Consider the following 15,191-nt stretch of genomic DNA (forward strand, 5'->3'; position numbering starts at 1 on the left):
CACTCTGGTTAAGAATTGTAATTTAGTACCTACGTGATATTCTTGCATGTAATTAAATTAATGATTTCAAAACGAGAGAAGAAAAGGCATTGTTACATATTTTTTTCTTTTTCTGCCTCAAGGAGTTTCATTCGTCAGTGGTGTTAGTGCAGTCAGTGGTGTTTTTTTTTTCTTTTTTAGATCTCAATCGCCGTAGAGGGAGGAATAACCATATCTAATTAAGGGATAACCATGTTTGAAATATTCCTAAAGTATTGTTGGAGCATAATTAGGGAAAATAAAGAGTTTCTTAATTAATATGTTAACTTTTAATTTCAATGTTAAACACTCGAGAACGAAATTTAACAGAATTATTTTAAAGCAATGTATTGCCTTCTGTTTTGCTGAACGTTGTTAACTAAAATGTTTATTTTGTTTTGCAACTTTTGAAAATCGGCATACAATTATTTTAAATGCAAATTCATAAAACAATATTCTATGGATTGTGAAAAAAAGTATTGTTTTACAGTATATTAAATCAAAAATAAAATTACTAACATTGCAGCTTTGGGTATCAATGCTAAAAACAAAAAAAAATAATATCAGCAATAATTAGCTAAATTAACTGTATCAGAATCAATTTTTCATTTGCTTTAATATTTACATCAATAACATTATACAGCGGCATCAGTTCTGGCCTGATAATTGTGATACAAATGGGGTAAAAACGGTTCACTCTCCGAATGACCAATCACTGATAAGTGTACGCCATCTTTCTGCATTTTTCTGACGTCATCAGACATAATAAAGTCATTTACTTCACCTGATCCTAGGCAAGAAACGAAGGAAGATATCCTAGACAGTCTTCTCCAACCTTTAACAAAGTTACTTTGGCTCTGATTATTCGCGTCTTGAACAACAGATATTTTCTCAAGCGAAGCGTTGTGAAGAATAAATGTTGGACCCTTTCTACCCAAAATATGCTTTTGTGTATCGGTGCACGTTTCACAACTTTCGCAAAGACACGGACAGGAGCTTCGTTTACGGTCATATTTTGATGATGAAACAGGTGACACGAGTGTTTTATCATCATGATGATTAGGAACGTCTTTGAAATCGTCTATTGTTGCACCTTCCGAACAAACTTCGGAAGTATTTGGTGATATGGTGGTGGATATTGTTTTGGGACTGTTTGGAGCGAATCGAAGTTTTTTCTGGGACTCCAAGGATAGTCTTCTGTTCGTATTAAATTTCGAAAATTTGTTTTGTCTCAAGGATGATCTTGTTGTCGATCGAAGAACATCTGGAGTGCGCACAGATATACTTTGTTTCTGAGGCGTTCTTTTTCTGTATTCATCCTGACCAACCAGCCAGTAGGTGGACATTTCTCCTTTCCCCTGCAAAATAAAATGCAGAATAAGAGACTGGTTAGAGTAGCGATTCTCAACCAGAGGTCCGGTGGTCCAGCACCGGTACAAAAAACATTTGACTAGTCCCCAGAGACATTTGCTCGTCTATGTTGGAAAATGTTCTTTACTAAAAAAAAAAGGAAAGGCCACAACAATAAAAATAATATGTGACACGTTTTACGTGCATTTTGTGATTAATTTTCGTACATTTCAATGACTTTTCAGCATTGTTTATTACTTCTGTGTAATTATTACAATAATTTATTATCTTATTGTTACCGTTTAAATATATTTTGCGACTTTTTTTTTAATATCAAGTAAATTTTGATTTCTGTTTTTATTAAATAATTGATTATTATTATCATAGTTTCTAAAAAAGAGGGAAAAAATCCCTTGCTCACCGTTGAGTAAACAAAATGTCTAGAAGGAAGAAAAGAAGAAGATAAAAAGTCTCCTTTTATGTTTTTTTTTTTTTTCAAGCTATTTATCCGTTAGCGGGCCCAAAAAATCTTGACAAAATCCTGGATTAGAGTACAGTATTTCTGTTTCGACAAACTCACAATCGCGAATCAGCAAAAACAGAGATTTAAAACAAGCCGTGAGGTTTTGATTTTAGCGTTACAATCTTAGGTTTAAAAAGTGCGATATTCACAAACATTTACTTCAAAGAGATTTTGTCCAATTTTCTTCCCGTTGTCTGGTTTGAGTTTCGTTGACTTTAGTAGCACATTGTTTCGTGACAGGGAGACTGAAAAATCCAAAAAAAATAAGCTTTAAAAAATATTCTGCACCAAAAAAATACCTTGCTGAAAAATATCTCGCTGCATATTGTATTCCTATGAAGACCTTGATCTATGTCTACTATTAATATTCAGTAAGTTGCCGCCCTATAGCCACGGCTGAGGCAGAAATGCATAAAATACACCGCTATCTCAGTCAATTCCAGCCGAGAACTGCAGTTTCGTGCTTATTAGCACTCATCAGCCCGGCATTGGAGTGACTGAGCTGGAGGTGGAAAACCTAAGTCTTGTTTTCTTTAAGAGGTTTTCCATCTCCAGCTCAGTCACTCCTATGCCGGGCTGATGAGTGCTAATAAGCACGAAACTGCAGTCCTCGGCGGGAATTGACTGAGCTGGCGGTGTATTTCATGTACGATTAATAGTTTAAAGATTGTATTCTTGCAAGTATGTAGGATTGTACGGTCGATTTTCATGAAATGTAGCACAAAATAAGTTTGTTGCATGGCGGAGGGGGGGGAAGACATACTAAAGCGTTTTTTCTAAAGTTTGATTTTGTCCTTTTTTTAACAAATTTAAACGGATTTTATTCAATTATTATTTTTTTTTATTTCATAATATAGAGACGAAATATTTAATGCAGTTTAGTCAATTTTAAAGCTAAGAAATTTCATCATGCGATAGCATTTGTTTGAATCTTTTACGAGCATTAAGAGAGCTGTAAGAATTGTCTTTACAAAAGCAAAGGCCGAGGTTTACATTTAGCAAGCCAATCAATACGAAATTATTCAGCTCAATCATGAAATCAAAGTTATGGTTGAATGGAATCCAATAATACTTCCAAAAATTAACGTTTTGTTTTGTTGCTCTGATTAAGTATTTTAACTCCTTTGTTTATTTATTCGTTTTTTTTTATTTATGTTTTGTAGATTTTTATAATATTTTGTTTTAAACCTATCCACTTTTCTTCTGTGTAAATTATACAGTTCAAATATTCCTTTTAACTTGCAGGAGGAGTAAAAACGCGTTTTGCCTTAATATTGGAGCGTATTTTAACGGAATAACTTTTTCTTTGGAGTGAGGAGTTTTGAGGGATACTTGTCGTTATTGTAACAGGATGTCAGTTTTATGTAATGCGCATTTTAGTTAATGAAAACAACTCTTCCAGTTTTGGGGCAGGGAGGGAAATTTGCATGAACTCAAAGGATTTTTCTTTGAACTGAATGTACGGGCACAGTCGTGCGATTATGGCTACTTAAACATAAAACGGACAGACATGAAAAATATTTTGCAACAATATGTTTTAATGAACCATATTTCAAGAACGAATGTCAAAAAAGCAAAGTATTATAACGTTTGAAAAAAAAGCAACTTTATTTCATACATGCTTCAACTTGTGCATCATTAGCTTATTCCTTAACAAAAAAATAATTTTTATTCCCCGAGACAGCTCTCAAAACTTTTATCTACTTTCGTTTTCTTAAGAGTTTAAGGTTTTTTTTTTTTTTTACTTATTTCCTTTACAGAATTCCTAGGCTGCATTGGTGCAATACAGGCCTTTACTTCTTTCTTGCAAATTGGCAACAATCAGTTCGTTTAAAACTAAAAGCTGTAAAGCCTTTTGTTGAGAAAAACTACCTGATTTCGTCGATTGCTTTTTTTTCACGCAGATATTTATTTTTTTTAGCAAAAAAAGAAAGCTGACAACGTAGCATTTATGTATTTTTTAGGGGGAAGTTCTTAAAATGTGAAAATGTCAAACTGATATTAAATTCCCCCTCCAGCAATTTTCTAAAAATTATGCTTATACTATTGAATTATACTACTATTTTTTATTGTGTATATATTGGCTGTTTTGATTTCTAAAATAGCTTTTTTTTTGCTTTTAGCCTACTATCCCAGAAAAGTAAAAATTAAGGATATTTTAAGGGTATGTTTTGAACAGATCAATTAAAAACACAGACAGCACAAAAATGACTTTTTGGCATCATTATCAGAAAGACAAAACAACAGACACATATAATCATTACCCTAATTTCCAGTTTTAAATTTTTCAATAGTTTTAAAACTATTGTTTTAATTTTTTTTTTTTGTAGAGATATTTTCAAGGTGCATTATGCCTTTTTTCATGCCATTTTCTTCCTTTTTAGCTAATATTCCCGTAAAAATAGTAACAAATACAAGGAAAACATGAAAAAAGGCTTTATGTATCTTAAAAATATCGCTAGAAATGTCAAAAATAAATAAAACAATTAAATAAATATCAATAAATTAAAAATTAGACAGTAGTATTTTGAGATGGGGAAAGTATATGTCTATCGGTCTGTCTGCCTCCTCCTACCTAAATTTTTTTGAGGGAATAGTCTGATTCGAACAAACTAATTCGAACAAAATATTAAAATGAATAAATTTAAGACAATGAAAATAACAGTTTAATGAAGTATGTGGCACTATTTTCTTTACTAATAATAAAGCTGAAAATATCTCTGTCTGTATCCCTCTCTGTCTGGATGTCCGGATATAGCTCCTAGACCGTTCGGCCAATTTTCATGAAATTTAGCACAAAATTATTTTGTAGCATGTGGGTGTGCACCTTGAAGCGATTTTCCGAAAATTCGATGTTGTTCGTTTTCTATTCCAATTTTAAGAACAATTTACCGAGAAAATTATCATTACGTGTAATATGGGCGAGCTTATTGGCTATAAATTCATCAACCATTATTTGTAAATATACAGACAAACCAAATGACCTTTTAATTTGCTGCTATGGGCAAAGCCGTGTGGGTACCACAAGTGCAAATAATAATAGTACATTTTAAGTTTGAATTTTTCTATGTGGAAATATTACCCTAACACATGACTTTACTAGAAAATTAGGATAAAAAAAACGATGTTGAATGAATAAAATCTTGAGCGTTTGAGGAAAGATTTTAGTCAAACTATAAATTTATTTCTTTTGTAAAATATAATACAGGAAGAAAATTGAAATGTTGTTTTTTTTAGTAAAACATTTTCTACTGAGGATCAAATTTGCTTTATGTAATTATTAATAATTTTTAATTTTAAGAGTTGATATAAAAAAAAGAAACAGAAAAAGATATCAACATAATTTTCCAACTTAATTTTTAACTGTTAACTGCTGCCAATTTTAAATAAATACAGTTTTCAGTATTTTTTTTAAATCTCTTTCTAGTTACAGAGCACACATAATTAGGATAGATAATACTTGTCATGTGGCCGCAAAACGTGTAGTAATAACTGTTTCCCTATTTCAAACGCATTAATACAGTTAATCGAAGCTAAAACTAAGAGCTATATCAGCTTGGTCCCCCCCCCCCAAAAAAAAGATTTAACCTCGAAATATCTAACCATGTTTCGTGAAGATAATATTCCACTTTGTTTACTATAGATTGGAGTTATTTTTAGAGTGTAGACATCAAAGTCAAAATAAGAATATGAAAACAAGGATATTGAAAACAATTATTTTGAAGCTAAGTTTCACACAGTATCAACCCTTCCTACCGATTATCAATCTTGGTTAAGGGTAAGTAGATATAGATTTCTTTTAAATTAACCTAAGCAGAACATGTAAAAACTCGGTGAATTATTATAAATAGAAAGGGAAAAAAAAACCTGTCCCCGAGACAGCTGTTCCTCAACACACACACACAAACAAAAGAAGAAAAAAAGAATTATTCAGCCCAAATGGTTGAATTAATTTTCTTCCTGTGCCAATACAGTTACCCTTTATAAAACATATATCTTGAAATCATGAAATCTTTTAAAGGTCACTCAATGTTTAAAGGTCGCAAATTTTTGCTATAAACATAAAGATATAGTTTTGTTTCATTTTATTCTTTCCGCCTCGAGGGGTGCGTTTCTCAAAAAATGTTTCGAGATGCAGTCGATTTATGTTTTTTGATTTTCTCATTCGAAACAAGGATGGTTTACAGTATTCTCCAGCCCATAAGACATTCGAAGAAATCTGGGCGACAGATAAACAAACACTTCCATCGCTGAAAAAATTTAAAAACAAAAATAGTTTCTTGCAATATTTAATGTTTGAATGTACATGAGTTTGTGTTCTTTTTTTTCTGTTCATATAGATTCAAATACTTTTTGTACTAAGGAAACAATCTGTTTTTTTTTTTTTTTTTCATGTCAAATTTTTTGAAAATGTTAAAAAAGAACAAATAGATTCAAATACTTTTCGTACTAAAAATGTCCTGTTTTTTTTTTTTTTTTTTTTTAATGTTAAAATTTTGAAAATGTTATAAATGAACAAATTTGAAACACACAAAAGTTGTACCTTACTTTTATACTGACCAATCCTCTGTCTTCAAAATTGTATCCTCCTAGTTTATCTAGTAAGTATTTACAAGCTTTACTACAGTGAATTCGTAGAGCTAGAAAGTAAAATAAAACTTTTCGTTACACAAAATAAAATTACTAACAACGTATTTCAAAAACGTAATAATATTTGGATGCTACCTTGAAAAGAATTCCTTAAAGGAGCAAAAACAGAAATCTTTTAAGGAAGGTGGCATTTAGTGTTTTGGAATTTCAAGCGAATTTAATGGTACTAAAATGTTAGCAGCTCAAAAAAATTTGCTAATAGAATTCCTTAAATAGTTGCATAAAGTTTTTTTTTCAGAACTGCATTTACTGTTATTTTTTGCAACCTGCTTTTGTTTAGTATTATATTTTACCATGAATTTAACTACCGTTTAAGATCTACAACTAGTATCGTGTTTCTACAAAGATTTTCACGAATATGATAAGATAGAAAATGTTATTATAATAGGCAATACGAGTGGGTGACATAAATCTAGACATCAAAGGAGGAAATAAATAAAAAAATAAATAAAAATAAATAAGATAGGAGACAAGTAGAATTCCAATATCAAAGAATTTTTTTTTTACTACATTCTAACTTGTATTATAATTTAACGTTATTTTGTAGAGTTAGAAGATAAAGTTTGCATTGGAATCAGGTAGCTTCTCTAAAATTTTATGGGGGCTTTTTTTGGGGGGGGAGGTAATTACGGGTGTACATTTCAATGTATTTTCTATAGAAACTATTTCTGGTTTGGTTAGTGTATCATCTGACGTTATAAAAAATTTTATTGCTTTTGTTTAAAAACAAATTACAAAACATAAACGCTGAAAAGATCTAAAACAAAGCTCCGCAAAGTTCAAGAAAAAGAAAATTGCATATATCAAAAATGTCTAAGAGTTAAAATCATGTAATTTCTAATTTGCGGTTTTAAAACAACAACAATTTGTAAAAAGCTGCATTCAGGGCGGACATTTGGTAGATCAGGATGGTTAACTTGCACCCCCACCCCATCCGGTAGTAGGAAATTAATGGTTTTATACATAAGTGGACGTGGTTTCGGCTGATATTTTTTCGTATAGTTGATCCGGGAAATGAGAAGATTTTTTTTTCTTTTTTTTTGTTGCTCAGAAAAAAAAATCCCAACAGATACAAAAAGTAAAGCAAATTGTGCAATGCTTTTGAAATTATACATTATGTGCACTGCAAAAAATAATTTAAGTAATAATTAATAGTTTAAAAATTTTTTTCCTTAATCCTTACACTACGGCGTAACACCCGTATATTCAGGGTAATACGTCGCACCCATGCGGGCCTGTAATGTCAAACCTTGCATACGAAAAAAACTAAACAAAAATACCTGATGTATTATCTTTACTAACAATAAAGCTGAAAGTCTCTCTGTCCGGAGCATGTCAGGATGTCTGTAGGATGTCTGTGACGCGAATAGCGCCTAGACCGTCCGGCCGATTTTCGTGACATTTGGCACAAAGTTAGTTTTTAGCATGGGGGTGTGCACCTCGAAGCGATTTTTTGAAAATTCGATGTGGTTCTTTTTCTATTTCAATTTTAAGAACAAAAATATAAGATGAACGAGTAAATTGCGAAATTATCATAACGTGGAACCGTAACATCGGCACAAGCCAATTGGCGAGATACGAAATTATTATAACGTGGAACCGTAACATGGGTACAAGCCAATTGGCGAGAAGATTCACCATACATTATTTGTAAATATACAGGCGAACCAAAATACCTTTTAATTTTTCTATTACGGGCAAAGCCGTGCGGGTACCACTAGTTTACTAAATAAAGACAAAAACTATTTCAATGCTTGTTGTACTGTTGTGAGCTTAAAAATTTTTAAACATTCATTTATATATGATGATCTGTCGTGGAACCCTTCCTCATTAAAAAAAATTATTCCTTTTTTTCCTTAATTTTTTAACTTTTTAGAACATTTTAAGTAATTTGGATTTATTTGAATTCCTGAAGCAGCTAGAATACTGATTATTTTTCTTAAATATGCGATTTGCTATCACCTGACTAAGGCTCAAAATGAGATTATTTCGATTAGACTCTTAGTAGGTACGAGTAGCTTCGAACTTCTGCGTGCTGTACATTGATTTGAGGTACCCTGATCATTACTTCACTTGATAATTTTTTCTCCATTTGTCTCGTATTTTTGGTACGAGTAATTAACTATCCGCTAATGTTTGATACAAATGATCTTGGAAGATCGTTAGTGTTAAGGAAAAAAAATCCATATCACCAATTAAATAACCATACAAACAATCATCCACCCTACATTGAGTGGGTTTGTATCACCATACGGTGGGTTTAGATGACAAATACAAACTCTACTGCAGGAATATAGAAGTCAATAACAGATTAAAATAAGAGATGGTTAGACATGGTTTAATTTTAATAATAGCGCTATCCTGTAAAGAAAAACTGCAACATGTATTTCTTATTGTACATATGGTTCTGAAACTGCACACCATAGTTGCCTGGTTTTGTAAAGGATAATGGAATAGTCATAGACACAGTACCTTACATAAACCTTAGATTTTGTTTCAAAATTATTCATGGTTTCTGTATGCTTATTAAGAAATTGCTTGAAACTGAAATTTATCTTTCCTGAACGGGATAGTTTAAATTATCCAGATATATTATATGATTATGATTATAAGTAAGAATTTCTTTCTATACGTATTAAATTGAAAGTACAAAAATAATTTAGTAGGTTAGGTACAATACTTAAGATTTCGTTATAACATAATTAACAAAAATACATCTTAGGATTCCCTATTTTACAGCTCTTGCTTTGAATGAAAAGTTAATTCAATATTCATAAAATTCGTGTTTTTTAACTAAATATACACCAATTATGTATTGCCCTAAGAAAGGAAATAACCTGAGTGGTATCAAAACCCCGAACACAAATATCACAGATAGGCCGTAAAGCAAGATCTTTTACCGCTCGGGCACACTGAGACAAGTGTGGTGTTGGGAATCGCTACTCTGTTAATAAAGGTGCCTGCTGACTGTAATCATTCACACTGGTGAACCCAGATGGTGATTGAGTACGGTGGTCACTTTTGCTGCTATTGTTCGTTTTTTAGACATTACAATCCGCTTCAATACCAGTCGATTTCTTTCACTGAGCTTCATTTTCCATCTAATATTTTGCCTTGCCGAGCTTGTCTTACCGTGCTGTGCGTATGCTGTCATAACTTTAGATGCTGTACCTCTAGAAACGCCGAAAAGTTGAGATGTTTCAGTCACACCTGCTCCAGGTAGACGTACTACAACAATTTGGTCTCTTTTACAAAGTTAAGCGGTCTGATATTTCAAGTGCTTGAAAAAAATTCGAGACTTTCAGAACTTTAATTAAGCCACCATATACTACCTGAATATGTGCATTACTACTTTTTAAAAAACAGACATCTAGTTTTATTCTTTATTACTTAAGAAGTACAGTCAAAAATGTCACTTTTATTCACAGGTGTTTCTATTATTTAGATAACTACCTGTAGATATTGATTATACAAGAACAGTATGGTAACAAGTGGAAACCACATTTTTTCCCTAGTGTTTGCAGAGTCGCTAATAATTCCATGTCTCGAATTTTTGGACATAAAAACACTGAAATCAAAACAATAAAACATTCTACGACGGAAGAACCTTCTACCGCGTTAATTCGGTTTGGGATTACATTAATCTGTTGAGTTACTTGTTCCAATACCGTAAGGGTGACGATCCTTTTACTCCATGTGTGTTTGTTCATGTTTTCAATTATTTAAGTTAAATTATGTTTTTGATATATTTTAAATATATTTCCATAGTATATATTTTACTAAAAGGTTTTCGTAAATCACTAGATAAACAAAGCTTCCTTATTACACGTTTAGGGAATTTTACAAACGAAAAACAACACACAATACATGCAAAGATTTTTTTAAAATTATATTATATATGGACAAAATATTATTGCTGATTTTTTTTTCATGTTTGTATGATGTCCACAACAAATGTGTCGTCAATTCATTAAATACGTACGTAACCCCGTTGATTCCATTCTTGAAGCTGTGTTCACAGTGTCTCCAAACAAGCAATACCTAGGCATTTTTTGACCAACGACACCAGCACAAACAGCTCCTGTCAGTAAAACAGTAGTGAATAAAACAGTAATCCTGTGAGTAAATTCATTTATGTAAAAGTAAAATTTAGGAGAAAAGTTTCCATTTCTGACAAAAACAATTTTTAGCAAAGCACAACTCCTCCTAGAAACTCAATTAAAAAAGACATTTCATTTCTTCCATTAACTGTAATAATAATGTCAATTTCAAATCCATTTTTTTCTCTAACTTAATGAAGGGGACATGCAATCTCACCTAGTACTTCTCGTAATATATGGGATTGGGTGTCTCATAGAACACAAGACAGCTGATTGAAAATTTTATTATAAGACTTATTACGTGATTAGAAATATATATATATATATTTATTCTACTGCTAAGCACGTTTGAAGCTTTGCGTTTGCGACATGTATGCATTTGATGCAGAATGTATATAGAAGTAGTCTTTTTTCTTTATAGAATTTTATATCATGCACCATGTGTGCGTTTGTTTATTAAAGCTTTCCTGTTTTTTTTTTCTTTTCTTTTTTTTTCCTTTTGGAGATAAATGAAACTATAAAAAGATGCTCTTATTTCAATCTACTCTTAACCTTTATTTTTGGTTTAAAAATACAATGATCAATATAATATAAATTTCAATATGCGAAAACTTCAAAACTTAAAATGTTGCACACTAATTTGTTGAATAAAGTGTAAATAATTACAGAATATACTAAGCAGTAGAGGTTTTCAAATTATTTTAATTAAACAACGCGTGAACATCTTTCATTTTTGCTGAGGAGCGAAATGTTTCTATTTTTAACTTAATACTTTGTGTAACCAACCCAACACATTTCTCAAGGAATGTTAATGTTAGACACTATTAGTGACAGTAAATTCCTCTGACAGAGAGAGTAAATATTAGGAATAACTGTGGAATGAGAGAGTAAACCAAAACTACTCTTGATATTTCTGTACCTCAGAGCCAGACTGACGAAAGCCCAAAAATTGCGATTTTCCGTTTTTTAGTGCATTGTATGTTGAAGTCTATACCAGTGCAAACCATGTGAACGTAATTCGTATGAAAAAAATCCTTTTCAATTTTTTACCAGGGTTAAAAGAGCACGCGTTCCATACTTTGCATACGCTAGAAAAAAGTTTTTCTTCTCCCCTGAAAAATTATAATAACATGACTTACGTTCTTCTGGCTCTGAGGATTCAATTTTTTAAAATGTAACTTCTAATGTTGCTTTAAAGAGCAAATTAGAAGTGTATTTAACGCAAGAGTAAATCCTATCACCGAAATTAGAAATAATTTCCTATTAGATAGTGAAAAATGTGTTTCGGCCTGAATAGGATACTTTTAATTAAAGTTACTGTTTCGGCGTATGTCGTTTATAACCAATCAAAATATCTTGGCAGTATAGGAGAGTGTTGTACTTTGGGACACTTTTCTTATTTTACTTTTTAACGTCAATTATTTGAATTAAATTTAAAATCTAAAAGTCGCATTAAAATACCCCAACATACTTCTATGCAATATTTTTAAAAAAAATTCAGACAGTTCAAAAATAAAGTAAAAGATCCAAACTGTCCCAAGGTACAACATCCAATTGTACCTTAGGAAAAATCCTGTTGTACTATGGGAAAGTCTTCATGATTCAGGAAAGAGCCAATTACTCGAACCAATTTCGCACGAGAAAGCGAAAAAAAATTTTTTTTCGTGGTAGTGAATGAAATCATAAATAATTAATTATGAATTATGAATAATGAATTATGAATTATCATCTAACATTAAATTCGTTTTAAAGGCTTCATATTACAACATTGTTCCATGTTCTTAAACATATCTTGATTATTAAGAATCATGCATACGTTGAATATTGGAACGTGGTCTAAGTTACTAAATGTTTGGCTGTCCCAAGGTACAATCAACACGTGGTTTAAGAAAAACCAAAATAATGGTCAATCTAGATGCACTATCAGTATTTTGTCATAAGCAAAATATTTAAAGTACTTTTTTTTATCACAAAGGTAAATTTAGTTGATTAGTTTTACAAATACAAAGACAGAAAGTAAAATAGAAATGAAGAAAATATTTACTTTGGAGTCATAAAATTTTCTTTTTCTGAAAAAAACGTCAATTTTACTCATTTGATGCTGATTTTTACTATGGCACCATTTGGTGATGAAGGTTACTATTAGAGATTACAAAACCATGACTGCTAAAAATTGGTCCTTAGAAATTCGCAGTGTCCCAAGGTACAACACTCTCTATTTTTTTATCACGCCTATTTTTTTTTCATTTTCCAAGAAAATTTGCATAACCTCAAGACTTATTTAGAGTAATATCAAGTCATTCTGACCATTGGTTAAAATCAGAGCGCTTTGAAATCGTAATTTTAATTTAAACACATCGGAATTCGCCATATTTAAATTGAAGTTACCGATTCCAATCTTATAAATTAAGAAACACTTTTCTTTAAAACTTAAAATTGGAAATGCATGAGACAAAAAATAACTTTATTGAAAAATAAAATCTAAACGGAAAGCTACTTTTCATAATTCCAAAGTCACTGTAGCATGTTTCTAACGGACGTGCAAACTCATGCAAAAATAAAACACTATGTAGAAACTCAACTACTTCGCACCACTTAGAAAAAATAGTTTGTAGAAAGAAAAGAAAAAAGAAACTTATACTTTTTTGTTTACTTTGTAACAGTTTCCAGTGTAAGGAAACTAATTTTTAACTAGGAATGATTGAAACACTGCTAGCATTTGAGTTAGTACTAAGACGTAGGTAATATTAGAGAACTTCTAGTCCATTGCATGAATCATTGGCCCGGAGCTTTGATTTTTCCGTATTTATACACGCTTTAATATTGTTATATCGATTTTCAACGTAAAAACCTACAGGAATTGCGTGAATTTGCTGCCCCCAGAAGTTGCCGTCCAAGGCAAGGATCTCTCCTCGTTAGCCCCATACTCAGCACATGAAACTGCAACCACATGTGTTTTCTTTTTAAATCAATTTTTGCACATAACTAGGTAATAAAATATCAACTCGTTATTGGCGAGGGGCTCCTATATTGTTCTGAGCTTTGCTTTTTGACTATAGAAACGGTTTTTTTTTTTCAAGTGTCTTTTATGTTTTTGGCTTAAACATTTTGAACAATTTAAGGTGTTTTTTTACAATTTAAGGTTAACGAAAAGTTTAGTAACTCAGGGTACACAAGTACGAAAGAACTGTTTTTCAAACAAAGGTTACAACTAGAAATTAAGACAAGGAAGAGCAAATAGATGTAAGTAGCTACTTCAACACTTGAAATATAACATGTTTAAACTTCAACCCTAGTTAGGCTTTTTTTCAACTGTCTTTTTTCGAAACTAAGTCCTACTATCCTGTATCCACCCATCAGGTATTTTATTAACATATTTTATTTCAAAACAGAAAACAGCTTCTACTATCATTTGTGCTAGTTATCTCCATATTTTTAAATTTCGACACTTACACCACTTATTTTATTTCTGCCTCAACTTACCTTACTATTATTACAGCTAAAATGAACCATTTATTTATTTAAAGACTAGTTTCTTAACTTACATTATTTGTCATAATCCTGCGTTTTGCTTCCGGTTTCGAATTGTTGCCAGAAACAATGCAAAATAATAGTAATTATAAATTTAAAATACTTCAAATTTTCAATTGTTGCCATAAACAATGAAAAATGAATAAATTAATTGTCAGAAAACTTAACTAATCAGTCTCAAGGCTGAAGTTAAGCAATCATGTACGAGAATATGTGTGTGCGCTTTTAAAAGCTTTCTTTTTTCCCACGACACCCAAAGGAAGGGGGGTTATAAGTTTGACGTGTCTGTGTATCTGTTTGTGTGTATATCAGTCTGTGACACTCTAACGCCTAAACGGATGGACTGATTTTAAACAATAAAATTTTGTTCGAAAGGAGAACTTATCGAGAGTGTTCGTAGCTTGGTTGCGTCCTCGAATGACATTAACCAAAGAAGATATTAATTTAACCTCTAAAAGGTTTTTTTTTTTTGTCATTTTTTTCAATGAAAACATAGTTTTAAGAAACTAAATTTAAAACTAAAATAAAGAGTATTTTTTCTGCGTCTGACAAAATGTGTTTGGAACTTCCATATTATATTGGATTTGAATTATAACGCTTTTTTAAAGCAGATTTTAAATACGGAAAAACCTTTATTCACGCGATTGGTAAATTCATTGTTGGCCGACAATGAAATTAAAAGCAATAATTTAAATTTTTTTTTGTTGCCAGTTTCAAGTTGTTAATAAGTAAAATAATTGTAATTGATTTATAATATTGGGTTGTTCGGAAAGTCATTTCGTTTTTTTTTGGGGAACATGAAAGACTGTTTTCGTATAATGAATAAATATTTCATTAAATTATACATTGGCCATTCTGGTTCAACACCTTTTGCCATCTTTCTGGCAGTAACACAATTCCCCTCTCATAAAAGTTTTGGTCCTTGCTGGCAAAAAACTGGTTCAGGTGGTTTTTGACATCTTCATTTGAGGTAAAGGTTTTGCCATCCAAAAAATTTTGCAGGGACCGGAACAAATAGT

At 31.4% G+C, this 15,191-nt stretch overlaps 1 protein-coding gene across 1 annotated transcript in view; it reads right to left on the minus strand.

The window, feature by feature from the left end:
• Positions 1-526: 526 nt before the first annotated feature.
• LOC129220910 (guanylate cyclase 32E-like) overlaps positions 527-15,191 on the minus strand; it is a 126,739-nt gene continuing 112,074 nt past the window's right edge. The window contains 3 exon segments of the mRNA XM_054855344.1: positions 527-1,376; positions 6,440-6,531; positions 10,524-10,622. Coding sequence (XP_054711319.1) covers positions 654-1,376; positions 6,440-6,531; positions 10,524-10,622 — 914 coding nt within the window. The 3' untranslated portion in view covers positions 527-653.

This window comes from Uloborus diversus, chromosome 4 (genome assembly GCF_026930045.1).
Source record: "Uloborus diversus isolate 005 chromosome 4, Udiv.v.3.1, whole genome shotgun sequence".
Taxonomy (NCBI): domain Eukaryota; kingdom Metazoa; phylum Arthropoda; class Arachnida; order Araneae; family Uloboridae; genus Uloborus; species Uloborus diversus.